Genomic DNA, 27,406 nt, shown 5'->3' on the forward strand with positions numbered 1-27,406 from the left:
TTTTTGCCAATTCATGTATTTGGGCACCAATTTTTGCAGATTTTTCAGCTATCAGTTTCATGGAGCTTAACAAATAAGGTACGATATTTTTATACGGTCTAACATACATTTTTTTTTACCTATTTCACTTTCAGTGAACATACGAGAAAATATTCCATTGAATGCATTAAAGGATGAATGTGACGCAACAAGTTTTAATGCCCATAAAAATTCAGCTTTAGAAAGTTCGAAATTGGTTTATTTTCAGACATTTAAGTTGACGTTTTCGGACTTCACGTATCACCTTCTCCTTCATTCCTTTAGATACATAGTCTAATATTAATTATGACTTTCTTGAACTGACACGTAATTTTTTGTCCCTTTTTTGACATGACTAAGAAGTGCCTGCTTTCCCACATTACTTAGGTTTATTATTTTCTTACAAAGCGAGCAGTACGCAACAATTGAATTTTGAAGAATTCTCGAACCCTTTCAGTAAAAGCAATGATTTTTTTTATCCGTCCAATTCGTATTAAATACGGATTCTGAGCAGCTCATTGTTTAAAAAAATTCTCTAATCTACTCTGAATAAGCTCACAATTTCTGAAATGATAAACTATTCAATAAACTCGCGTGTGAGTGACTTAATACCACCGTTATGCTTCCGCAGAGTGAATGTTGCTATTCCCGCCAGAGAAATGTATTCTAATCTTTCACACAATTACAGAAGTCTCGCGCATGATCATTAGCTGCAATTAGGGAATCTTATAGGAAAAAGAGCAACTGTTTCACAAATCGAAACTGGACTGATCTATACAGAATAAAGGATTAGAGAGTAGAAAAGGGGGCGAGTTTTCGCATTAAACAATCGCGAATGGTATTGTTTCGTTTTTGGAAATGATGGCAACGATCTTTTATTCTTGGAATCTTTAGAGATCGGCATTTTTTTAGATGGGAAAAAATAACTAAGAAGTAAAATTCCCTGCGTTTTCTCCGTTTTCCAGGTTCTCTTGGTGACGTGGCAACCCTGTAAGAGCAAGACTAAGTTTGATTTTCATTAGTAATTAGTTCATTCTACTTATGAAAAAAAATACCTGCGAATTATCATGTTCGATAAAAATTACCGATTTATAAAAAAAATTTCCAGTTGTATAATAAATTTCCCCGATTTTTCCCAACAATCTGGAATTCTCTTACGGATACCGGTCGGCTGGTCACCCTGTAAAAGATATAATATCGCCAATATTTAAAAAAATGCTTCATTTAAGCTCGATGCATTTATGCTAACACAATGCACAGGTATAAAAGAAATTATTATTATATATTTCTGCATAGAGGGTACAGAATGATACGATTTTTTAAAAAAAGTTTCAGCATAAAAAAAAAAAGTGTAAATAGAGAAGGGATATATTGTAAAATGTCAAAAGTAAAAGGGAGAGGGGGATTTGTGAATTATCATAATTTGAGATCTGAAGAAAACCTACAAATTTAGATGCTGTGAAGCGAACCAATGGCCTTCAAAATTAGAAAAGTTTTGGGTGAAGCTACTCACCTACTACGTCATGCAGACTTACAACAGACGACTGGAAGAGAGTTAAACAAACAGAAGTAAAATTAGAACACCGGGTCAAAGTATGGGCAACAGATTTAATTACATCACAGTTCGTGCAATGGGAGGCTCGTTCACCAAACAAATGCATGTGAAGACGAATTAATTTTGGATTCTTTCCTTTGCTTAATACGCTGCTCTGAGGTGCACCTTCCAATTGAATAAAGGTGTCATAATGTTGGATCTTGAAAACAAGACAAGCTAAATTTTTTTAATATAAAGTGATCGTTCAAAGAGGGTTTGAAGTATATCATAACATCAAGTTTGATAGTAGGCTTTTTCAATGTCTATGAAGACAAACTAAATTATTTTTCCGCACAAATGTTTTGCAAAATTCTGTCTCCAGCTGCAGAATATTGTCAAGGGTAAATCTAGCTTTGCAGAATCGGCTTTTATGCAACAGTATAAGTTTTTCTACTTCAAGTCGATGTATTAATTGCATATTAATTATTTTTTCAAATGGTTTACTTGGGCAGTTTGTTAAAGAAATGGGGCGATCGTTTGAAGGGTCTATTGATCTTTTCCCGATTTCAGAATTGAAATTATAATAGCTTCCTTCCATTGTGAAGAAAACACTCCCTCATTCCAAATACGATTATAAGGGTGAAGAATATTAGGAAGAGAAGAGACACTTAAGTGGAAGTGCACATATGAAATTCTATCGGGTCCTGGTCTGGTATTATGAGACTTGGAAAGCACCTTTTCCAGGTCAAACAACTTGAAATCAAAGTTATATGGAAGGGTCTTGGGAGCTTTAAACTTAATTGGCTGTCGTTCAGCACAGGTTCTAATACCTAGAAATGTAGAATTATAACTAGCCATCTTGAAAGATGTTTCACTTGTAATATTAGCAATATCTCTTGGTGATGAATAAGTGGAATATTTGGCTTTTAATACAGGTAAGGTAAATTTCTGACAGGCCATTAGAAGCCTTTACTTTCTTTCATAAATGTTTACTCAATATAGTCGATTTAATGCGAGGCAAATACCGAATCCAATACTCTAATTACGTCTTTGAACACAACAATTCACAGATTTCTTGTTGTTGGACTCCTCCTAAAAATATCCCATCATTTGTGCTTTCTCTGCTTCATGGCAGGCATCATTCCACCAAGGTTTGGAAAGCTTAATGAGGTTTAGATGAAATTTTTAGAATCGCAATATCAGCTGCATAAAGCATTGTGTAAAGGCTTCAGATATCCAGACAATTAACCATTATCTCAGAGATTGTGGCTAACTGTTTAAACTGTCCCAGTCAGCCCGATGGAATAAGTAAACAGATGAACGTTGTAGTCTCCTAAATTTATCAACATGAGAAATGAAAATCGGAAAGTGATCACTGTTGTGAAGATCATTTCTAACAGAAAAATTTAATGGTGGTCACAGTTGGAGAATATATGCAAAGATTAATGAGTGAAACGTACATGCGGCTCTATGATATGTTTTTTCATCATTGTTTAACAGGTAGAAATACTGATCAGAAATTAACTGTTTAATTTACTGGCCCCAAGAGTTAGAATCCTAATCTCCCCACAAGATATTATATGTGTTAAAACCACTGAGCAAGATAAAAAGATCAGAGAGTTGATCTATCAAAAAAAAAAAAAAAAATGCAGCGAGATCACTTTGCATATAGGGAGGTATATGCACCAAACCGCTACGAGCGATTCGATGCTGATCTGAATAGCAACAGATTGCAAATTGGTGCGCTGTACAAGTGACGAGTTGGGGTAGAAGGTTGCAAGCGAAAAAGCAAACACCTCCCTGACACACTAGCATTTGAAGCTGCATCTTTGCATACGCAACTGCACCCGCTTTGGAAGTTATTGAAGTTTTAAATATGTTTCTTTGAAAGGCAAAACAGACAGGCCTGCAATAATTTAAAAGCGATTTGATTTTGAAAATTTTGGAACGATGTTCATGACAGTTCCATAAAATGAAACAAGAGATAAGAGGAATATAAAAAAGAAAGAAAGAAACGGTGATCAGTCTACACACGGCCACTTGGAGACGATTCATAAGGAAAATGTTGATTCATTTCAATCTCAGACATTTCTGATGTAGATGGGCAAATCGATAAAACGTCAGAAATAGTTGGAATAGCAGGATTCGGAGGCATCTCTGTGTCAGACATTTTGGTATCAGACGGAAGTTTGGCTTTCCTTCGTTTCTTCATAGGAAACCAAGCTTAAGTAAATTCTGAATCATCCGCCTCAAAGGCAGACATATAATAATATATATATATATATATATATATATATATATATATATATATATTGAAGTAGGAGCATAATTTCGATTTTTTTTTTTTGTGAGTTATTGCTCTTGCTGACCGGTTTACGAACCAAATGTTCACAGGAATAGGTATTCAAAGTGATAATATCTATAATCTCAATCTGAGAACCAGTACATTTTAATATTGACCACATGGCAGCAATTTTCTGCAAGGAAGAATGAAAACATAGCATTTAACACCAAAAGCCTGAAATTATCCAGTTTAAGTTTCAGCACAGGCTGCTTTTAAATTTCTGATCTCATGCGGTATCATTTACATATTATTACAAGACATTTTTAAAAGTGTAAATATTTCAATGAGGAATTATGATTGAGCTCACCTGCTTTAGTTATTCGTGGTGTGATATTTCGACCAGCGGAGTTTTCTCTAGATAAAACTGAAATCCCTCCAAAACTACTAGCTTTAGTCATAACTGGACGTGTTGATTTAGTGGGTGCCAATGAAGCTTTATTTTCGTCAGCTTTTAAAGACCCACCAAAGGTTCGTGTTGCTTTATTACTTAGGGCAGGAGTCTGAAATAAAAACAAACAAAAAATAAGAAAAACCAGAAGTATTCCATAAACTTATTAGAATACATATATATTTAATAATTATTTTACTTTTAATACTATTTTACTATCGACCTGATACATCACATTACATTTTTTAAAAAGATGTGTTAATAAAATGGCTTTTACAACAGAGTGCAAGACTAAAATAATCAAATTAAATTAAATAAGCCACATGTGCATAAGTAACACAGACGCACAAAATATTTAAAATATTGTTACGTAGATACTCTAGTGCGGAACTCAATGACACACACAAGTAGAGCTAAACCAATTTATTAACTCAACTCTGAACACAGTGACTGACAAATCTTCTGCTTTTATACTAGGAGGGAATGTTCCAGAACACTTTTCTGGAGAAAGTAAGAAAAGCCCAGAACACTTATCTGGTAAACTAAAGAAATGTCCAGTATCTTCTGGAACATGAAATAAAGGAAAACATAAAATCAAGGAATTAAATATTTACATATAATATGAATCGCATTGTTTCTAGCGGGATTCAAACTTACGGTCTCTTGATTATGAGATCAGTGCCATGACCATTCGGCCATGGAGATTCGACTGTCTTTCTTCAATGCGGCAATATTAAATAAAAACTTGTATTTAAAAAATTGAAATCTCAATGATGGTAATTTGAAGGATGTTGGAATAGTTTGAAACTAATAAAATGCTATTTCCTGAGTAAAAATATATTTAAAAAAGTGGTGCAAAATATTATTTTATTTCAATAGCATTTTAAAATATTTTTCTATGCATATTTGCTATATGTTGCATATCTGCAAGGTAAAGAGAAAAAATATCCCTATAAAAGAAAAATTGAAACCAATTACTAAATTATCATATTAAAAAATTTCTAGAAAGAAAATAAATATTTCAGTTATTCTATCCAGGCACAAAAAGAAATGAATTAGCATTCTGTTCAAGTTTGCCTTTAAAATAAAACTGAAACTCACATCAGTTTCAAAGCTACTACTAAGCTTTGAACCCAATGGACGTCCAGAACTATCAGAATCTGTACTACTCCAAGGTCTAGTTTCACTGCTGGGCCACCTGACATCTTCCTGGCTACTACGACGACTAGAACAATGAGTCCCTTCTTGACTACGATTAAGTGGAGATTCACCAAGGCCTTCCTGAAATAATCCAAAAATTTTATACATGACAGACATAGTTCAAAACTGGTTTGAATTATTTTCCAATGCTTAATTATTAATCAAATTAACTAGGTTATTTTATAGCAACATTTTCCCATTTTAATCAGTGAAGGCCAACATGTACAAAACTAATAACAGCTCATTAAACTTTAAAAGTTGGTTTAGGTTCTTTCAATAAAGCCGAACAATAACCCTACTGCCAACAATTTATCTCTAAAAATACATATTTTCTTAAAATTTAAACACGTTTGCCAGACTTTAACTCCCACAAATTTTAAACCAAGTATTTTATATTTCAAAGTTAGAATCTTGCACATTAAGGGGGTAGGCTCCTTCTACAGACCTCATAATGGTTATTTGTTGTTACACACAATAATTTACTAAATGTATCAATGTTAAAGCAAAAATCTTTTAGACGGACACTAATAGTGAAAACAAGGTAATCTTCATATTCACAATAAAAATTCTGCAAACTAGAAGAAATGTTCTTTATGGATTTTGTAAAGATCTTTCACATAATCCACCAAAAATAATATAACTAAATATTACTTTCCAACAAACAAAAATTTAATCCTCGAATTTTTTCAAATAAAACAAAGAAGAAAATGTAAAAGAAAGGACAGAGTGGAAGAAAACACAAAATTTAAAAATCAATTATTACTAAAATATTTTCACAAATCTTCAGACTTTTAAAGTGTTAATCATATTACTAAATTTAAACTTAACAGTAGCAATGTTTATGTCATAAAGTTCTTTGCTACTTCCAATTCATATAACTATGCTGTTTGCTGATTTATTTAATTATTTCATGTAAAGTATATCATAAGGACAGAAAATTCTTTTTTCCCACCGATTAGTTTCACAGCATTTTTTTCAATTACCGACTTCTTTCACATTATATTATGAAAGTAGAAGGCAGTTTCGAAGACAGTGAAGACATTTTGCATTTTAAAATTCGCTTTAATCTATCCCAGGAAGGCATCATTTATTTACAAGAGGCGCGGACAAAGCACGTCCGCTCACAGCAACAGATTAGGCAAGAGAAGACAGAAATAAATATCCTTGGTCTATATATTATGAGATATCGACAGGGAAAATATTTTTTCAGAGTGCTAATATACTATTAAGATTCCGATAGGGATTTCTGACACATGTCAATCACAAGCAAGGGAAACATAGGGACCGTTTAAAAAAGAAATTGTTTAGATCAGCAATTTTTATCCTTTCACTCAGAACATGGGAACCACTGACTAAAGCAATTTACAAAGCTTCTCTTGAATTAATTAAAAAGTGGAATGGGATCAGGAAATAAAAGAATATTTTTAGAATGAAGTTAATATAGGCTGAATTGAGCTAAAAGTTAAGAAATTAATTAAGTTTAAATTAGAGTTTAAAATATCATTATATATATATATAAGATAAAACTAAAAATAAACATACATCCTGATTGAAGATTCTTGCTCTTGCTTTTTCATATTCTTCTTCTCGTTCTTCAAATGACTTACTACGCCTACTATCTGTGGAAGACTGCCTTTCAGGGCTCTTCTGCTAAAACAGCACAAGATTTTAACATAGAATTCAATAAACAGATTACTTAAAAAAAAAATATGCACACACACATACCTCTTTCCCTTCTTCAAATGATATGCTGTCACGTTTTAAAATAGATTTCTTCGGTTCTTCTGGCAATAGCTCATCTCTAATAAAATCTTGGAAACGGGAGTCAGGTCTAGAATTTTGAGCGATTTTTATGTACATTCGCACTTTTTTTAAAAAAAATTTTCAATTTCAAAACATAACTTTTCAAATTTATTTTTGATTAAGCTAAGTCTAATAAAATTCAATCCAAATGTATATGAAAAATTCTTAAAATTACATTTTTATGGAAAATAAATGATTAGACATTCGTATAGATAAATTTGATTTTTGGCGGCTTAATTAAAAAAAAAAAATGGCTATCGTAAATGATATTTTTATTTTAAGCTCCCAAATTTTTGATAAGGGCATACAAGGGATAGAAGGATTAATTTAAAATGATAATTCAGAAGCCTCAAATTCTACTTCGTCTGAGTTTACTAATTTGGCACTGGACTTAAAATCACGAAGTGCAAATACATCCAAATTTTGGTTAATACATGATAAAAATGTCACCTAAATAAGAACATCATTGAAAAATACCGATTTTATAACACTTGACACACACACACACACACACACACACAAAAAACAGAATTCAGGAGTTTTGAGATAAACAGACGAAAAAAAATATCAAATGTGTGATTATTACCACATTTTTAAAATGTGATGGAAAGCGACTGGCAAGAATAAATTTTATGATGGTGATAAGTTTTTTTTAAAACTACAGATGAGCATAAATGAAATATAAAAATCAGAAATAATTTAAAACGTGACCAGTAATAAATATACCATTGGTGAGAAATCTTATAATTTATATCACTAAAAGTATCTGCAATAAAAATTTTGAAATGAAACAGGCAATAATTTATGGTAATTCAGTTTGGTAATAATAAAAGCAATTATCAAACAGGCTTTTACAAACCAGCTTGCATTTCAATTTAAATAAAAAGAGATAGAATTCATGAGAAAATTGACAATCTAAATGAATATTTTACAAGTCACTAAACTTACATTCGAGTAGTTTTTGTTTTATTCACAATAACAGATGTTCCATTCCCATCCACATAATGATCTAAACCAAAGAAAGCAGCAACTCTATGAACAAGCATTCTGTTATATGAACTCATTTGTGGAAATTTCATTGACTGTCTCCTAAAAAAATATAGAAATTATGAATAACAAAAATAGTTTCAATACATATATAAATATTTCGAAAAACAGAATAATTACAATTTATATTAGATTTCCTCTCATTTTTCATGATGATTAACAATACGATTAAATATTAGCAAATGCTAATGTCTTCAATCTATTTCAGAAAGCCATTCATAATTACATATAAATTTTATAGCACTTTTTCCTTTTCTGTTGTTGTAACATACATAACTCATCCTTCCAAAATGAATGTTTGGTTTGTATGACCAAAATTGCAATTAAAACTTTTATCATTCATTTAAAATATTTGCGAATATATAAAGTAGCCCATGTCACTATGAACCGATATTTGTTGCAAAATTCAGGGTAGAATAAAACAATTTCATATAAAAATGGTGGTTTCGATAACAATACAAGATGAACACAAGAATCATTTATAATTGTTAATAAATTGTTTTAGTATTTTCCATTGCTTTTTTGTAAACTTACTTGTTATCCTTTATTAAAGATGTTAAATCTTGTTCCACTTTCAACAACATCAGGCGGTCTTTTTGATTTTTATGAAGAGTATCAACAATAAATTGTTGTAAATCAATACCAGAAGAATCTGTATAAGTTTCAGTACTTGAATCTAAAATCATAATAGAGAAATATTTCAACATATAAAGGTATTAGAAAAAACATTTATCTTATTGAGTTCCAAGGGTAAATTCCAGAATTGACGATACATAAGAATACTTAATTAAACTAAACACCAATATTCTACATTACTTTATTCAGTATTTCAGAGAACTTAGCATTCTATTTGTAAATGGGGTAAGAGCAAGAAAAACTTTTATGTAAGACTATTAGAAATGATGAAAATGAAAGTGTACTTAAGATGTGGAATTTACGTGAAAAAGAAAGCCATTCAAGTGGAAACAGACACAAGTCCGGAGATTGAAGGGGGGGGGGGTCAAACACTAGATGACCTGTTTTTTTTTCTTTTTAAATCAGTTAAGAAAACTAATGCAAAGGAAAAGAGAGAGTACTGAGGGCTTCAAATGATCTTCGCATTTAGTTCTGATAATGAAAATATTATTATTATATATTAATATAATAATAATTTGGATAGGAAGCTATTGAAAATCAAAATATTCATGTAAAGGATTTTTGAATTTTAAAAATTTAATTAATTAAAATAGTTAACTAAGCATAATTGCAGGCAAATCTATTTTTCTCTTCTTTTCCTGTCAATAGCAGTACTGCCACAAGGCTGACTTTCTAAGAATTTATGGTATATATTGCCAATTAATGCTATACATGAATGTACATGTTATTGTACACACAGCATATTTAAGGTTTACACAATTTTATAGAAATTATTAGAAGATCACTTTCCCACGAAACAATTCACTTCCAACAATGCCAAAATTACAAAGATTATCTTTTAAATTTTACTTTACACACACAGCAATTATTTTTAAATAATTTTAAAATGAAGTAAATTCACAGAGTGATGAATTCTTAATTATCTGTGAATATATTTAGAATTTATGAAATCGATTTCTTTAAAAATATCTATATATAATTTTCTTTTATGTACACATTGTGTTTTATTCGCTTTGTGATTGGTAGATAGCGAGTTACCAGATCCATGACATTTGATGTTTGTTTTGCCAATATTGACTGAAATATTTAATGAAAATTATTATTCTGTCGCAGTAAGTATTTATATGATACTTCCAATTCTACTTTTAGACATGACGTATGCGGCAACATTTATGAATAGTCTTCCGGCTTGTTTACCTTTTTAAACTTACGGAAGTTTTCTGTCCGAAGTTACTATCCGTGTTAGCCCTACATTGTCTTTTTAAATAGTAATCGAAATACACTGGTGTAAGAAATTAAGAGAATTTTCACATTTGATCTACAATCTGCAGAACTACTGGACAGATTTTAATAAAATTTGGTGTGAACATATGTTGATATAATTCAAACAAAATAAACATTCAACAGTTATAATAGACACGCATGTTTGTGCGTAACACGGAACATGGAAGTCTGAAGGTCTGAAACAGCGGTTGCAGAATACACAAAAGAAATGGGTTAATAGCAGGTATGGTCCCCTCTAACAGCTATACATGATTTGCAACGGGATGTCATACTGGAAATAAAGCAGTTTATCAGTGCATGTGGCAATTCGTCCCACTCATTCACCAACGCTGTTTTCAGTTCCTGGATGGTTCTCGGAGGGGAGTTGCGAGTTGCTATTGCCCTCCCCAGAGCTTCCCAGACATGCTCTATAGGTTTGGGATCTGGAGACCTGGCTGGTCAATCCATCCGGCGAATAACCTCACTCTCGAGAAATTCGTCGACCAGAAGAGCTCTATGTGACTTCGGGTTATCGTCCATTAAGATGAACTCGGGGCCCACTGCACCCAGGAAAAGGCGAACATAGGGCTCCAAGACCTTATCCCTATACTTCGCACCAGTCATAGAGCCTCTGTCAAAGACGTGGAGAGGCGTGCGGTCATCTAACATGATGCCTGCCCAGACCATCACACCGCCATAACTGTTGATTTCGCGGACATTGGAGGGTAGGCGGCGGATCCTTGGCTCTCTCCACATGAAAGTACGGCGAGAATCGGTGTTTAGGCTAAAACGGGACTCATCGGTGAAGAGAATGGTTCCCCATTGCTCCATACTGCAATCACTATGTTGCCTGCACCATGCTAATCGGCTCTCCTGTTCGTAAACGTGAGCGGGACGCAAACAGCCGGTCTTCTGGCAAACGATCCTCTCTCATTCAGTCTCTTGGAACAAGAAACCCTTGATACTCGGGTTCCTGTGGCTGCATACAGGTCCCGAAAGAGCCGAGAAGCTGTAGCCCCTCAGTTACGCCTCGCTAAAATGGACAAATGGAGATCTTCTCTGGCCGTAATGGCTCTTTGACGACCTTGCCCAGGCTTTCTCTCGATGGATCCAGTATCCTGGAACTGTTTCCATAGGTTACACACGACGCTGGGCCTTAAATGAAACTCTCTGCATATCTGGACTTGCGATTGGCCTGCCTCTAACCTGCCCACAATTCGCCACCTCATTCAATTATCTAAACGTTGGTGGTTACTCATTTTTACTGTTCCGATGTGAATTTCACCGATTGCTGCAAGATAACACCAAGAAATTCGCTTATGTGTGCTAGCGAACGAAATTCGTGTTACCCTCCACGCGCTTATAAAGCCTGTTTTTCTGCTGGCTCCACCTATACACACGTGTACGCTTACGTATTAGCAGTAAAACATTTGCATTTTTATCTAGAAGCAGTGGTTTTTCCATCAGTTCAGTTTTCATACAATTCGATAAAATATACAAATTCTCTTAATTTCTTACACCAGTGTATAGCACCTAGCCATATCAGAAGAAGGAAAAATGCGAAGGAAGATTAGAGCAAGAATCTGGTCATTTGAAAAGAGAAGCCGATCGTGAAACTGCTAAATGCTACAAAATGTAATCAATACTAGCTGACCCATCAAACGTTGTTCTGCATTATAAGTTATCTCTAATGAATATTTTGGTTGTTAATTCAAAAATAACGAATGCATTGTAAGTGTGTGGGGATGGGATCTATGACAGAAAAAGGAATGGAGCGCTTTAGACGATGATCGCCGATTAAAAAAACACCAACTATTCATTTTCTCAATACAATGCATTTCATTAACGTAACGAACATATAAATTATTTGATCTCTTAAAAGTTAAACGTAAAGTGAAAAAAGTAATATATTTTTTATCCTAAAGTAAAAAAAATGAAATAAAGAAAATCAATATTCATTTCGAAGAGCAATTAAGTGTACGATATTTTTTGTCGGTCCATCTTTAGCCAACACAAATAAGCTTGATGGTTTGCCCACGCGAGAACATGCCACATATGAATGAATGTTATGTCCGAGTGAAAAACATGGTGTGCCCAAATCGAAGGCGCAAACAGATATCGTTTGGCATTGCGAATGCCAATCTAATAGGAAATTAAACGTGTTTGAATTCAATTGGAACGTCTGTGAGAATCGTTGGAATTCGTGACAGCAAAACATTTTCGGCTCGAAATTTGCCATTCAAAATGGTGGCTTCGATAACGTTTTTTTTTTTAATCAATTTTTTAATGACCAATCGCGCGCCATTGCATAGGCTTGGTGGGTTCAAATTCCGAAGTAAAATAACCGGAGATCCAACTTTCAGTCGTAGAAGGTGTGGTGATATGCCAGTGAGTAAAAACTCTGTTGGATAATTTACAGCTTCGTTAGCATCGCAAACTGTGTATCGATTTATATGATACCAAGTCGCCTGGCAACAAATGCTGTATCTTGAAGTTTAAATCGTCGACATCCAAATTTTTTTCTGCCAAAATGGCTCTTCTGCCAGCCACGCATGATTTATGTATTGTGTGCATACATCGGGGAATATGCGGTCAATGAGAGCATTTTGTGAATCAACGATAGTGCAGAAATTAGTGGGCAATTTTATGCATCCAGTATTTTCATATACAGAAACTTTTCCATCGCCGATATCTAACAATTGGTCCGAGAATGTGTTAGCAGATGGATCTTGTAGCATTTGAACGCGAGTGTTTATTTTTAGCTGGATATTTTCAACATTTCGCCACAGAGGCGATGATTTCAAGCAAGCTTTGATCTCATCGGCGTACGTTGAACGTGGAATGTGGGAAGTGTTTCTCTGAAACCACCTGAAAGGAGTAACAAAGTGCCACCGAATAAATTGTTTTTTTATATATATATCTTTGAGATTTCTGTTCAACGCCTCGAGAGAATGCTTGTGTGCCATAGTGCATTCATCCCAGATGATAATTTAAAATTTTTCCAGTACCGTGGCCATGGACGATTGTTTTTTTATGTTGCACACTGCGCCTGGGTTATTTTGAGTATTCAGTGGCAGCTCAAATGCTAAATTAGGTGTTCTGTTTCCATCCAATAAAGTTGCCGCAATGCCATATGATGCAAAGGCCAATGCGATGACATAATTAGATCGTATTTCGGCCAGAATTAGCGAAATGAGAAATGCTTTGCCAGTTCCACCTGGTGCATCCAAAAAAAGAAAGAATCCACCTTGTCCCGCCGAAATTGCCAGCATAATGTGGTCGTAAATGATTTTTTGTTCATGCGTCAGTAGTGGGACACTGCGAGTAACAATCGCCACCACTTCTGCAGTATCGTACTGCCGTTCACGATTCATTTCGGTGTCCATTAAATCAGATGCATTTCGATTTGGCGAACTCATACTGAAATGACTGAGTAGTAAATTGGTAATGACAACGCAAAGATCCTCGATAGCAATCAATGCTTTATTGTACATACTATAGTACGTCGCTGCATGTAATCGTTAGATCGTTGCACCGTGTACGAATTCGATGCAATATATCGTCAGTCATTGAATCTTCGTGCTTATCCCACAACGTGTCTGCTCATCCCGGGAAACATGTAGTCAACACTATAGCGAATTTGTGTTGCTGAACAGCCCAAAGCAGCTTCAGCAAGCATACCCTCCCAGTGATTGTCGCCTTCGAGCAAGCCGAATGCAAGGCATGCATCTTTATATGTTGGATACTGTTGTCCATTCACTTTGCGTATATCTTGGAATGACAATGGGCCGGCGACATTAACTAACAACAGTCGCACACCCTAATTACCTAGCATTATGAAATATACTTTACGACCTATTCTCATACCTACCAAATACACATAAAAAAATTTCATAAAAATCGGTCGAGCCGTTTCGGAAGAGTATGAACACAAACACCGTGAAACGAGATTTTTATATATTAGATTTAGATATTAGAGATATACGCAAATTATGTTCTCATTATGGGGCTTTGAATTTTGAATCGAAAATAGGCCAATCGGAAAATGTATGTTTTCATCATGGAAAGATAAAGATTCCAGCATTGAATAAAGGGTCAGGTAAGTTAAAAAACTTGCTAACTGGAACTGACGAACAACAGGGTTGGCAAGCGAAAGCAAGTAGGAGAACCTCCCCCCCCCCCACCTAGTTTCAGATATAAATAATAAAATCTACATTTCAGTTTATCTAGAATATAGTTATAACTGCAAATGGTAAAAAAAAAGTTTAAAATGTTAGACATCAAACACTGTGTATGTAATATATCTGCCTATTTTCTGGCAAGTAATGTCCACACTTACCTTCATTTCAAAACCATAAAAAGTTGCAAACAAAATACTAGAAAAATGATTTTAAATCAAAATGGAAAACAGAAAACACTACACATACTGAAAAAAATTTAGAAAGTAGATATCTCAGTGATAATAAATATGAGAAAAATTCAAAATAATAAAAACTTATTAACCTCTTGATAAACCAGAAGCAGATGAGCTTTCAGTACTTCCTTGAGAACTGCTTTGATTTCCTAATCGAATTTTATTAGTAGCTCCTTTAGATTGTGTCTGGAATAATTTATAGTAATCAATTATTAAAAAAAAAGTATTAAAATATAAACATTTAAACTCAAAATAAAAACTTTATTTATAAGATTACCTGAGTTGTAAAAGATGATGCATTAGTAACACTTAACATATTTGTATTTGCAATAACAGTTTCAAGATCAGGTGGAGGAGATGCATCATCATGAACAGCATGGCTTCTGACTAATAATTTCACACGACTGGATGTCTGTATTAGAACAATAATAAAATTAATTGTTTAACAGAAAACAAATTAAAGGTTAAATTCATGAATAGTAAGTTTTAACTACATTGATTTTATTACATTTCTATCATTAAAAGATAAAACAGGAATGAAAGAGATAAAAAATTAACCAAACCCATGCTGACAATACTAAGAGAATTCATTTAGAAAACAGAGAAAAGTTATATTACAAAGTGAATTATTTACACATTAAGAAAAAAAAAATTAGAAGAAAAAATTAATTACATAAATTTTATTACATTGTTATTTGTATTAACAATAAAACTACACAAAAATTATACCTGAACTGATAAACAGATTTTTTTTATGAGCCTCTTACTGGAACTATTTATACAATTAGAATCAAAGTGTGGCGGATGCCAAACAGACAGTCATAAAGTAAACTTAACATCTAACATTATATATTAATACCCAATATAAAAACTCATTCTAAAAGCTAGCTCATCCAAGATTTAATATTTTTGTAAAGTCTAATTTAAATCACTTTCTAAATTGTTATCTTAATTTAACCCACATTAACTTCATTCTAAAATATTCTCTTATTTCCTGATCCAATTCCTACTTTTTTTATTTAATTAATCTTGCACATGCTCGGAAAAACTGTAAATTCAACAAGTTCTCATGCTCTAAGTGAAGGGATTAAAATCCTTAATGTTTGCAACATTCTTTTATAGATATCTATATTACCTTTTCCTAAATCTATACATGTCAAATAAATCCCTATCAAAATTTCAATATAAAATCACAGAGAGAAAAATTTTGGTCTCTTTTGTTCTTGTATTGCGATGTGAATAGACATCAGTTTCATTATTGCTTCTTGTACATAATATGCCTTCCAGATGAAATAAATCGAAGAGAAAAAATTCAAGTGTCTTCTCTTTGGCCACGTTACTGCATAAAAAAATTATGTTTATATACGAGAGAGAGAACAACCTCCAACATCAATACTCGAAATAAGTTTCCCATCCCCCAACATGTTACGAGACTTAATTTCTTCATCTGTCAATTGCATTTTCAACAATATTTGATTTGAAATAATATACAAGAAATTGCTATTGTAAAGGATATGCAAAACTCCTTCATTATTTATATTGTTTAGTTAGTAAATATTACTTATTCAAATCTTAATATATCCAGATTTCATTTGACCCTCGGGGGGGGGGGGGGCACCTCGAAATGAGGACGAGATGCTTCCGGCATGGTGGTTGGATCTCGCCACACTGGAGGGTACACTAATAGGTGGGGGATCTGGCTCCTCCCATCGATGACGGGACGTACTTCCTTCGGGGAGGGTTGTACCGTGGCCGGTGACGGCCCTTAGGACTCAACCACAGTTCCCGCCAATTGCTGTAGCGGCGGTCCGGTCATTCAGTTTTATGGTTTAAATCCGTGTGCCTTAGGGCGGGTCGGAGAGTTAGAAGGTTGACTTACTATATTATTTTTCTTGCTTATTAAAAAAATACTTGATTAAACCCAACAAGCAAGCAAAGCAAAATAACGAAACTGAATTTTATCATCAAATAATACTTTAAGGGCACACAGAGGCAGAAACAGCTTAATAAATAAATATTAATCTCTAGTATTTACTATGCATAGGGATGAAATCATTGATGAAATAAAGCGATTTTTATTTTTATGAACTAATTCAGTTTAGAACTTTACTTGAATAAGCTTTAGTTATTTTAGACGTTTCTAAGAAATACGTATTTTTTTACTTTTGAAGCCATAGGAGAACAGAAACATTTAATAAAAGTTTTCATGATAAACCTAATTTCAAACCAAATCATGAAATATCAGATTAGGAGACTTACAAATTCTTGATTAAAACTTATGTATGCATAAACATGCAAGTAATCAGATCAAACTCTTTTTAGATGAGAATGAAACTTTCCCCCTTCACATTTTAAACAATTATTCCCTTCTATACAACAGATTTTACAACATTCATCATAAAAGTAGCAATATCATACATCTTTTCTATTGTTTAAAATTAAATTGTAGATTCAGAATTAAAATATTGATTTTGTTTACACTTGACTTTTAACATAACCACGAGTATAATAAATTGCATTCTGAGAGAACATGAAGATTTTATGCATATTATACTCTCCTATAAAATTTAGTCTTCTCCATATAATTTTCTTTATACGTGAAACACATATTCAAAAAATACAGATTAGAGATATCAGCCTTTTTGATGGAAGAAAAGAAAAACATTTTAATAACAATAATAATAAAAAAATTAAACCTACTTTTCTTCGTTCAGGCTTATTTTCAGTCAATCTGTCCATGGTATCAGGAGAAAGATCAGGATTACTTGCTTTTCCACTAGGGCTGCTACTATCATCATCAGCATCACATGCATATGGGCTATCTTTGTTTTTGTCATCTTGATCTTCATCTCCTTGATTACCTCCTCTATCCTCAATTTGGATAGTAACAGGAGAAAGAAGCATAAAGCCTTGACCTTCCTCCTCAACTTCAAATTCTTCTTGCTTCTCTAAACGAGAAGGTCTACTATGGTGGGGCTCCATATCACAGATAATTCTTTGGCAATTACAGTTTTTACATCAAATGCTTAAAAGGAAAAAAAGAAATGAGAATGAATAATAATGCAACATAATTGCATATCAACTTACACTAAAAAAAAAAAAAAAGCCATATTGCTACAGAGCATAAACAGAATATAAATTTTGAAACAAATTTGACAAATTAATTCTTTTTAAAACCCAAAACTAAAGTTTATCCCCTCTTTTTGCCCCTTCTAAAAACAAATTTTCATCAATCATTTGAAAATAAGCTGAAGTCCCTTATTACGCAATTCAAAAGAGCATCTTGAAAGGATACGTTTCTTCAGAAAATAGGATAAATACAAATAAAACTAAAATAACTCGCATATAATAGTTGAATTTACATTGTAAGTGTCGATCTATATTGGATGATATGTTTGAATAAACACTGAAAAATACTTAAAGGAATAACTTATTTTCTCAATGCTTTAAATTAGATTTCAGTATACAAAATATTTTTAACAATTCAAGAAAGTCAAACATATTTGGAATAAATATGCTGATTTATTATTTAAAAAGGTATATAATTAAGTGCTTGATTACGGATCATTCGAAATTTCACTATGTGAAGCATAACTTTCTAGGGAAAATTAGCCTTTAATAAATTTAAGATGAAAGTTTATAAAAACGGTAATAAATTGCCAAATGTTTGGAAAATTTCAGTATTATTTACCAATGAAAGATATAAACTATTGATATCAGAATCTTTACAGAAATTTTATTAAAAGATTTGGCATTAAAAATAATAAACCAACAATCCACAGTAAATAAAAATTAAAATGATTACCAAAAACTAATTTTAAAAAAAATAAATTAAGATTTGCATGCCATTTTAAGCTTTTATTAGCAATCAATGAAGTGACTACTTAAAAGAATCATCTACTCCCTTAGCAGCATTTTTTTCTTAGTTACAATTTTATTACATTTCTTAAATCACAACTTCCAACAAAGTGAAGCGGGCGTTTTGTTTTCATCCCTTCCTTTCACAAAATCAGATATCCATCCCCTATTTACACAGGGTGTATAGTGAGATATTGCTGGAAAAATTAAGTACTTTTAAGCACCTTATCAAAAATAAATTTTAAAAAATAAGCACCTTTGTTAATGCATGCACACACAAACTTGCGTATTTTACAAGCACAGTATGTTTTCTAAAAATGCATAGTTTTTATAGAAAAATTTAAAAAAAATTAAATTTAAATGTATATTTTTTAAATTCCATTTTTTTTTTCTGTATTTTCACAACGTCTTCTATTGTAAAACATTGTTTTCTTGGTTTTTTTATTTTTATTTTGAAAAACATAAATGTGATCATAAAATTTTTTTGGCATTGATAGTTTTTTTTTCATTAAATCAACTTTTTTTACAATTAACAATAAAGATCTGTGATCTTTGTCAAAATTTCTTAAAATTAACAAATTACCAGTTCATTTAGATGGATATATCATTTCTAAAAATATCGATATTAATGTAGAAGCACAATATGACCAAAAATTTTGTTTTTGATTTTTATGTATGCTACAATAAATAAGATTCAACAATTTCAGATGGAAATTTGCTTCTGCACTAATCTACTACATTTAGTAATTTTATTGGCAGTCTTAAAAAACTAAGAACTAAAACATCCTGAATGGCTATCACTATAAGAATGACAAACTGCAAAGAAATTGACAATAGTACGCCATGTTCAAATTTGTTTTTTAGATAATACTTTTTTAAATAAAAAATAATCTTATTTTCAAAAAAATTACTGAGAAACACGATTATATATTTTACGAAGGCCTACTTTTCATAAATAACGAAAATAAATTCATGAACTTAAAAAACAGTTAACTCTGTAGTTAAAAACAAAATGAAAATAAAAAATGGCAGTTGAGGTATATTTTTTTAAAAGTATTTTTTGAAACCAGCGCGAGACAATATATCGCATTGTTTCAAAATTTAAAAAAAACTTATCAAATGAAGAATCTTGTTCAATGAATTGCTTAATTTTTTTTTATTTAAATTAAAGCAAAAGAAAGTATATTAGAATTTTATTATCATGAAAATTACTGCTATAAGTTATGCTCAAACCCAATTTATCACAAATTACTTACTCTAATAAAATGCATTCAATGAAACAAAAGTAGTATCACTGAAAAACTTTTTTTTTTCAAACTTTAAAACCGTATAAATATAAATATTAAAAAATTAAATTATATATATATATATATATATATAAATTTTGTGCTAATATGTTTTTATGTTATGGCAAAAACTAGTTAAAATTCAGTTTTTGTTTTTAAATTAAACTCCGAATTAAAATTATCAAAAATCCTTTCTTGGTGAGCCTTTAATACCTAAGAAGTAACTTCCCAAATGTCATAGTCTAATTTCAATGGTGTATGCTGCGTGTTGCTCTCACAATCAAGACAAACCTCTATATGTAAAGAGAGAGTAACTGGGGGGGGGGGGAATTCGATAAGAGTTATAGAAAGAAAAAGAGAAGCAATCGTTATAAAATGATAAATCTAAACCTGGAAGAACAAAGGTTTTGACCCCCCTCCCTTTTTTTATTTCTTTAAAAATTTTAGGTACCAGATCTCGCATTTTTTTTCACAGAAAAAATTAAAATTTTGCGAGATTTTTCCAACAAATAACAATTTTCAAATGAATGGGGACATAGAAATCACGATCACTTAAAACTTAAAGATTCAAATTAAAATATCATACTAGATTAAACGCGATCGACTAACTTAACTTATACGTGGCAATTAATTACAATTCAGTTCAATACAGCAAAATCACTTTAATAGGTCTTTTTTAAGGAATTATTCCGAAATGATATTTTAATGCTGCTCGAATATATAGCGTAGCGTACTAAAGAAGCTTCACTTCAAATGGTTTTAGAAAAGCTTCTCCCATGTCCAACTTATCTTATTAGCACACCTCAAATTCATCCTTCTGTGTTTTCCCTCCCTTTTATCGGACTAACCTCCGTATTCTTCTTTAACAACATATAAAAAGTTAAAACACACATATTTCAACTTAAATAAATTCTTCAACATCAAGTTCGAACGTTTTTCCGAGACGCAACAAGTATGACATAGTAAATCTTTCGTACTGCCCCGTTCAGATAAGTTTTCCCAATAAACAGCAATGCACATTTTTGAAGAAAGAGGAAGCGGGAAAAAAAGTACCTTAATATGTGTTGGAACCCCTGGATCTATTTCATCTTAGATTCTTTCTCCGATTTCTTCCCTTTAGTTTGTTTTCTATCATGACTACCCAAATCTTTACGACCATGACTTCGAATTATATTTAATGTGTGGGGAAAAAAAAAAAAACAACTTTCTTTGCACTTCGAGAAAATTAAGCACTTTTTAAGGAACATATTTCAAAATCAAGCATTTTTAAGGTGCTTAAAAACATTTTTCAAATTTAAAAATTTTTCCATGATGCTAAGTACCCTGTTACAACTGGTCATCACTAAACCAACCATGAAAGTTCTATATTAACGGGCCAGTTTCTGTTTTAAACAAGGGGTGCAAGATGTAAAGCAAGTTATGAATAATGATGCCTTGTTTTACATTCTGAATTCCTTGATTGAAAAAGAAACAGCCCCCAAATGCTTAATTAGTATAGAACTTGCACGACCGGATTAGTAGCAATAGGGTTAATAAATTTTGCGAAAATCAAATGTTCGTTTAAAATTTAACAGAAGTAGAAACTAGCAGAAGAAAATAACTTAAGGATATAATTTTGCTATTTCCTCTTCTGTAATCATTTATTCCAAAACATGTAAACTTAATAATGGAACCACATTCTAGCAAATGATTGACAGAAATATAAAAAAGAATCACTGCACTAATATTTTAATTTCAATAACAAAACTAATTAATGGGCAAGTAAAAGAATTTTTAAATTAAATAAATTATCCAGTTTCTTTATTTAAATATTATTGATTTCTGTTAAATTCAACTGTTTAATACGCTCACAACTATACTTCACAAAACAAATCTACTTTTTGCTCAAATAAAAGACAAATAATAAATTATTCCATTTTATAAGAATTAACAAGTGCAACCAACAAGATTTTAAATGCAATGAAACATCAAGTTATCTGCCCAGCAATGCAATTTATGTATGTAATTAATTTGAAACATTTATCTCAATATTTTAAAGATAAAAACATGTTTTAATCACTGATTACAATATTTATTTGAATAAATATACATACAAACTTTAATTCTTATAAAATCATTTTTCAAAAAATTACATATGTTCTAAAAATATATATTGTGCTAGTTGTGTAAAAACATCTAAAGTGCCATTAAAAAATAATGCTATAAAAATCACTATAGGTAATAGGTTAAGTTGGTTTCTACAAATGGTGCATACAGTACAAAACATAATATCGTAACAGAAGGTAGCCGAGAACAATGAACACAGAAAAATAACAGATTAAAACAATATGAAAAAAATAAATTTCCCATTTTTTTTTTTTTTTTTTTTTTCAATAGCAGAACTTAAGAATCAATAGAAACTGAAAAGAGAAGGAATAAAAAATTCTTAAATAATGTAAAGAAAGAAAAATGTTTAATAAAAAGATCCTATATTTAAGTCTTATTTTATATACAGTCATAATCCAAGAATAATTTAAAAATTCATTTTACTTCCATCATGAAATTGTATATTTACGGTTACTAAATACTTCTTAACTACAATTTTATAGAAATCTTTCCAATTGAAATAAAATGCAAAAATATGCAACTGATTAATCAGGGCCAATTAAAGATATTCAGCTACTCATTCTAGGTATTTGGATTCTTCATACTATAGTACAAATGATAGTGAATTCAAAAACAAAGAAAATGCAATTAGGAGGAAACATTGTATAATGCCCTTTTTTTTTTAATTTCAAGTATAATTTTGCCAACAGTTATTATCCATGAACTATCCTCACCTCAAGAAGTATAATTATTTCTTCAAACTAATTGTATAAACAGTAACTGAGCAGAAAGAAATATGCCAGACATGGAGAAAAAAATTATTCGCATTCTCTACAAGAGATACAACTGATACCAAAAATAAGAAATGCATTTCAGTTCTGGATCACATATGCGCACTCGACTGATCTCTTAATATGATATGGAAAGTATGCTAAGAAACAAAATCGTATGTTTTAACTAATTCATGCACGATTATCTGCAACCATCCTGAACTCTGCTTATCTCAAACTCTCTTATATAATGTGAAGTTAAAAGAAAGCTAAGAAATTAAAAAGCCTTCCTAAAGACATTCTATGGCTACTTTATTTCCTTCACCAGTAACTATCAACATATTTGTCTAACTCAAAGAAGCTATGGAAAGGTGCATTTTTTAATAAATAAAAAAAAAAGGATGAATAATAAAATATCAGGTTTAACAGGACAGATGAGAACATGCCATAAGAGATGGAGGGAAGTTTCTTGGGTATTTTATTAAAATCGAATTGTCTGTGGGCCTAGAACTATCATAAGAAAGTAATAAACTGGTAAAGAATGGTTATTCATTTACAAAAAAAAAAAAAAAAAAAGTTGCAAATTTTACTCCAAAACTTCAAAAGGCAAAATTCACAGAAAGTTTTCCCGGTACAATTTTTTTTTTTATCTTAACACTAAAACAGTTAAATTGTAGCAATATAACAAAGATAAAAAGTTCAAAATATAATTCTTTTGTAAACTGACAATTTTATGGGAGTCGGTTTAATCATACTTAATGGAACAAATACAAAATGTCAATTTTCACTTACGAAAGTAACATGCGAGAACTTGAAAGAAGCTGATATCAGGTATGATAACTATTTACTGGTGAATATACAATTTGACAAAATGACAAGCGCTAAGTCCACACAAGAGGATAAAAAGTGAAGTGCAATAATTAAATATGCATGTATTATATAGACATTTTATTTATTTTATTATTATTTTGATTTTTTAATGCTTTCTCTCTCATCTTGACCTGAATCAAAGAACACATACTGATGGTCTTACCCACGGAATAATTGCGAGTTAATAAGAGTAAAAGAAAAAAGAAATTCAATCAGATGCTAATGAATTCGAAATGGTCTAAGTAGGTACTAAACAAGTTCCAGCCATAAAAAAAATATTACAAATAAGGCTTTGTCACAGATATCACATAACTGCTGTCAATCTGACAAAAAAAAGTTACACGCAATCTTAAAAAGCAAAATAAATATTCAATGTAAATATAAGCGATATCGTTAACAAAACATCCGAAACAACAGCAGTAGGGAAATGTACAGTTGTTGGATAAAAGATTTTATGTACTTCTGATTTAAGGTTGCAATACATTTGATGTGAAGCCAGAACTGCCTATTATTCCATAAAGATCTTGAAAACTTATGACTGCAAAGGTAGAGAATTACTGTTACCAAGCGTCTTAAAATATGCATCTTAGAAATACTATATGGTTTACATCTTAGAAAGGAAAACTATGAATGCTCACATTACCAGGATATTATGTCCCACATGCACAATTTTCACTGTAATGTTTAAAACTTTCATGTTTATGAATGATATCATCATCGCAAAACATGTACCAATTTAAAAAAACAGGAAAAAAAAAAAAAAACATTGGCCAGAGAAACTTATGTACTCACTCTGACCTTAATCCTATAAAATATACATGCAATGTACATAAGAGGCATTTGACAAGGCATTATACACAACCAATTAAAGAATAAAAAAGGCACTTGTGTACAGAAACTGAAGCCTTGCAATACTTGTATACTGGAATGATAGAATTCAACTCAAATATTTCTATATAGTCTGGTTAAGAATAGGTACAACTGATGTTGTGCATGCTTTATCATGGGACAAAAGACATGGTAATGCATGCACAACCAATTATCCCTGGATAAGATTTCATAAGAAATAATCATCTTGCTTATCAATCTAAAAATTGTATATTGATATTATTTTCTTTTTAAATCTATTGTATTTCCACAACTTTGCATACATACATACACATATTTTATATTATATATATATATTACACTATAGAATTAAAACTATGTTAAAGAATATAAACTATGTTTATGCCTTTTTACTTTATGTTTAAATAAAAAATACAATTATCCCCTTATAAATGTAAAAACTATTACAACTTACTGTTTCTAATAAAATGTTGCCCTTTAATTTAGGAACAACAGTGCATACATATTCATAAAATCACCAGCAGCTAAAATCTTAACTTTTTGAATTTGAATTGCACAATTAATTTTATTACATACAAGGAACATTATTTGAACAATTTCATTTAGTTATCATGAAACGCAGTTCTCCATTTATATATTTTAGAAGTAAACATTATACGAAACTGACAGATGGGTATTTTGTAATGACTAATTTTCTTTATGGGCATTTTATATCAAATGATTCAAATACTTGTCAGAACTTCTTTGACCATTTTAATGCCAGAAGTCCTTAAAAAATAACACATTTTTTTAAAATGTAACATATCTAAGAAATGTTTTACATGATACAATCATTATGGCAAAAGTTAAAAATCTTTAACCATGCATTTTTTTTTTCTCTCTCTCTGTTCATTAAGCTTCAAACAAATAAAAATTAAAACAGAAAATCCCAAATTCCTTTAAATGCATTTATCTATATCTCAATTGAAGAATGAAGACTGAAATTAACACTGAAAAATTTTCCTCATGTACTTTTTTCAAATATCAGAATCATGATGTATTGAATTTAATTGCATGGCAATAAGCAAGTTTTATTAAACTAATATAAGAAATTGAATGATTAAAAGAAGTCAAATTAACGTACATTTTATTATACATAGAAAATTATTAGCACCCCTTTCTCGTATATGTTAAGGCAATTCAAACTGACAATATTCTACATTTATACAGTAATCCATTTCAAACTAAAGACAAAAATAATATTCAAACATTTATAACTGAAATTTCATGGTACCTTTTTAAAGAATAAGAAAACTTTAGATTTCAACATACATGATGATCTCGTAGCATTTGTATCAAGAAAATGTATCATGGGTAATATGTATCTTCTGAAAGGTATAGAAAGTCGTACACACAAGTGATGCAATACTATAGAAATAAGATGTACATGACTTTATTCTTAGCATGATTGGAAATTTTTGAACTTTTCTCAAGATGCATTTTAATATAGATAGTAAATTTATAGAGATGATTTTATCAGAAAAAATGCTGATGTTGTATAATCGTTCAATTATCTTTAAATCTTAATCGTTTTCATCTCATTCAATTTATTTTTTCTTAAAAACAGTTCACACATATAGTTAACATTAATCATGATTTAACTTCTCTTATAAAAAATTTATGTTAAATAAATTGCAAGTAACCAACAAAATATATAGCAACTTTAATATCAGATTATAAATAGAAAGCAATTTATTAGGCATCAATTTGAGAGAAATGAATGGTAGTAGAGATGATACTCTTACAAACTGCTTTATATTAATTTCTTCTATGCTGTTTTATTTCAACAAAGTTAATTAAAAAATTAACTTTGTAAAGGTAAATTAAATTAATTGTAAATTAATTAATTATAAGCTCAAAAACAAAAATTTTAATTCCTAAGAAGTCCAATTTTCATACAAATGAAATCACTATTTATTATAGAGATTTTAGTCTTTTCATTCTAATTTTTTTTAAAAATCTGAGGTGCTTTTAATGCATAGAAAAGAATCTTCCCCTTTTCCACCACAACACATCTTTCAAATGAAATTCAAATTGTATTCTTTTTTATCACAAAACAAAAACACGGGTTATATAAGCTGTTAAGTTCACCTTAAAATCATTTAGTATAGAAATAATTAAACTGCTCACAGAAATATTAAAAATCAGCAGGAGTTGTATACTGCAAATAATTTTATGAATATCACGATCTGGTACTGTACTCTAAAGATAATTTTTCTATTCAATATAAGTTTTAAGAAAATGTTTGATCTTTTTAATCCTTCACATATCCATTGTTAAATTTCGTATTTTAAATTCAATTTATTCAATCTGATTAATAAAACTAAACATTTGAATCAAATTATTAAGTTTAAAGTTTTATAAACAAAGCCTACTATTAAAATGGAAATAATTAAAAGGTAAAAACATATAGCAAGATTATGATTTTTATAACAAGAAATTAGAATATTGCAAGATTTTAATATTTCATGTCCATTTGTGTCAGTTCTATTGTCATAGTATCAATAATACTATGCTTTATTGTATGCAGGTTTGTACAAAATATTTAGTTCAATACAAATAAAAATTGCATGATCCCATTTGTTAAAATCCATTAAAAAGAAAATAATAAAAATGTTATAAATAAACTATTTAGTAACAAGTTATTCATTTTAACAGCATACAACTTTTGTTATACATAAAAAAAAAAAAAAATTAAGAATTACAAACATATTAATACATAATTTTCATATAAAAATAAGCACGAAAAAGATAACATGCATATTTGCCATTCAAATTCAAAGCTTCAAAAAATAAATAAAAACTCTGTGTGTAAAAAAAAAAAAAAAAAAAAAAATGAATAAATGTTGTTAGGTGCAAGTAACTTATCTTAAAAAAAAAATTCCATTAATGTTTAAAACTATAAAATAACATCTTCTCTCATTCACAATTTAGAGAATTTCATTCTCATAAATATGAAGAATATTACGTTAGAATTTCATCAATAACAGAAGAAAAAGAAA

The 27,406-nt window shown here is 30.7% G+C and overlaps 1 protein-coding gene across 3 annotated transcripts in view; it reads right to left on the minus strand.

Moving 5' to 3' along the window:
* Positions 1–27,406, minus strand: part of LOC129959968 (cAMP-regulated phosphoprotein 21-like) — an 81,855-nt gene that overhangs the window by 52,909 nt on the left and 1,540 nt on the right. For 2 of the 3 annotated variants that reach the window (XM_056072907.1, XM_056072905.1), the window contains exons 2-10: positions 17,348–17,672; positions 14,925–15,059; positions 14,737–14,833; positions 8,869–9,010; positions 8,236–8,376; positions 7,210–7,315; positions 7,027–7,134; positions 5,386–5,565; positions 4,204–4,396 (exon numbers count right to left, since the gene is read on the minus strand). In XM_056072907.1, the coding sequence (XP_055928882.1) occupies positions 4,204–4,396; positions 5,386–5,565; positions 7,027–7,134; positions 7,210–7,315; positions 8,236–8,376; positions 8,869–9,010; positions 14,737–14,833; positions 14,925–15,059; positions 17,348–17,629 (1,384 nt within the window). In that variant the 5' untranslated portion in view covers positions 17,630–17,672. The remainder of the gene's footprint in view (positions 1–4,203; positions 4,397–5,385; positions 5,566–7,026; positions 7,135–7,209; positions 7,316–8,235; positions 8,377–8,868; positions 9,011–14,736; positions 14,834–14,924; positions 15,060–17,347; positions 17,673–27,406) is intronic. The other variant, XM_056072906.1, reaches the window with a different exon arrangement.

Source organism: Argiope bruennichi, chromosome X2, assembly GCF_947563725.1.
Source record: "Argiope bruennichi chromosome X2, qqArgBrue1.1, whole genome shotgun sequence".
NCBI lineage: Eukaryota > Metazoa > Arthropoda > Arachnida > Araneae > Araneidae > Argiope > Argiope bruennichi.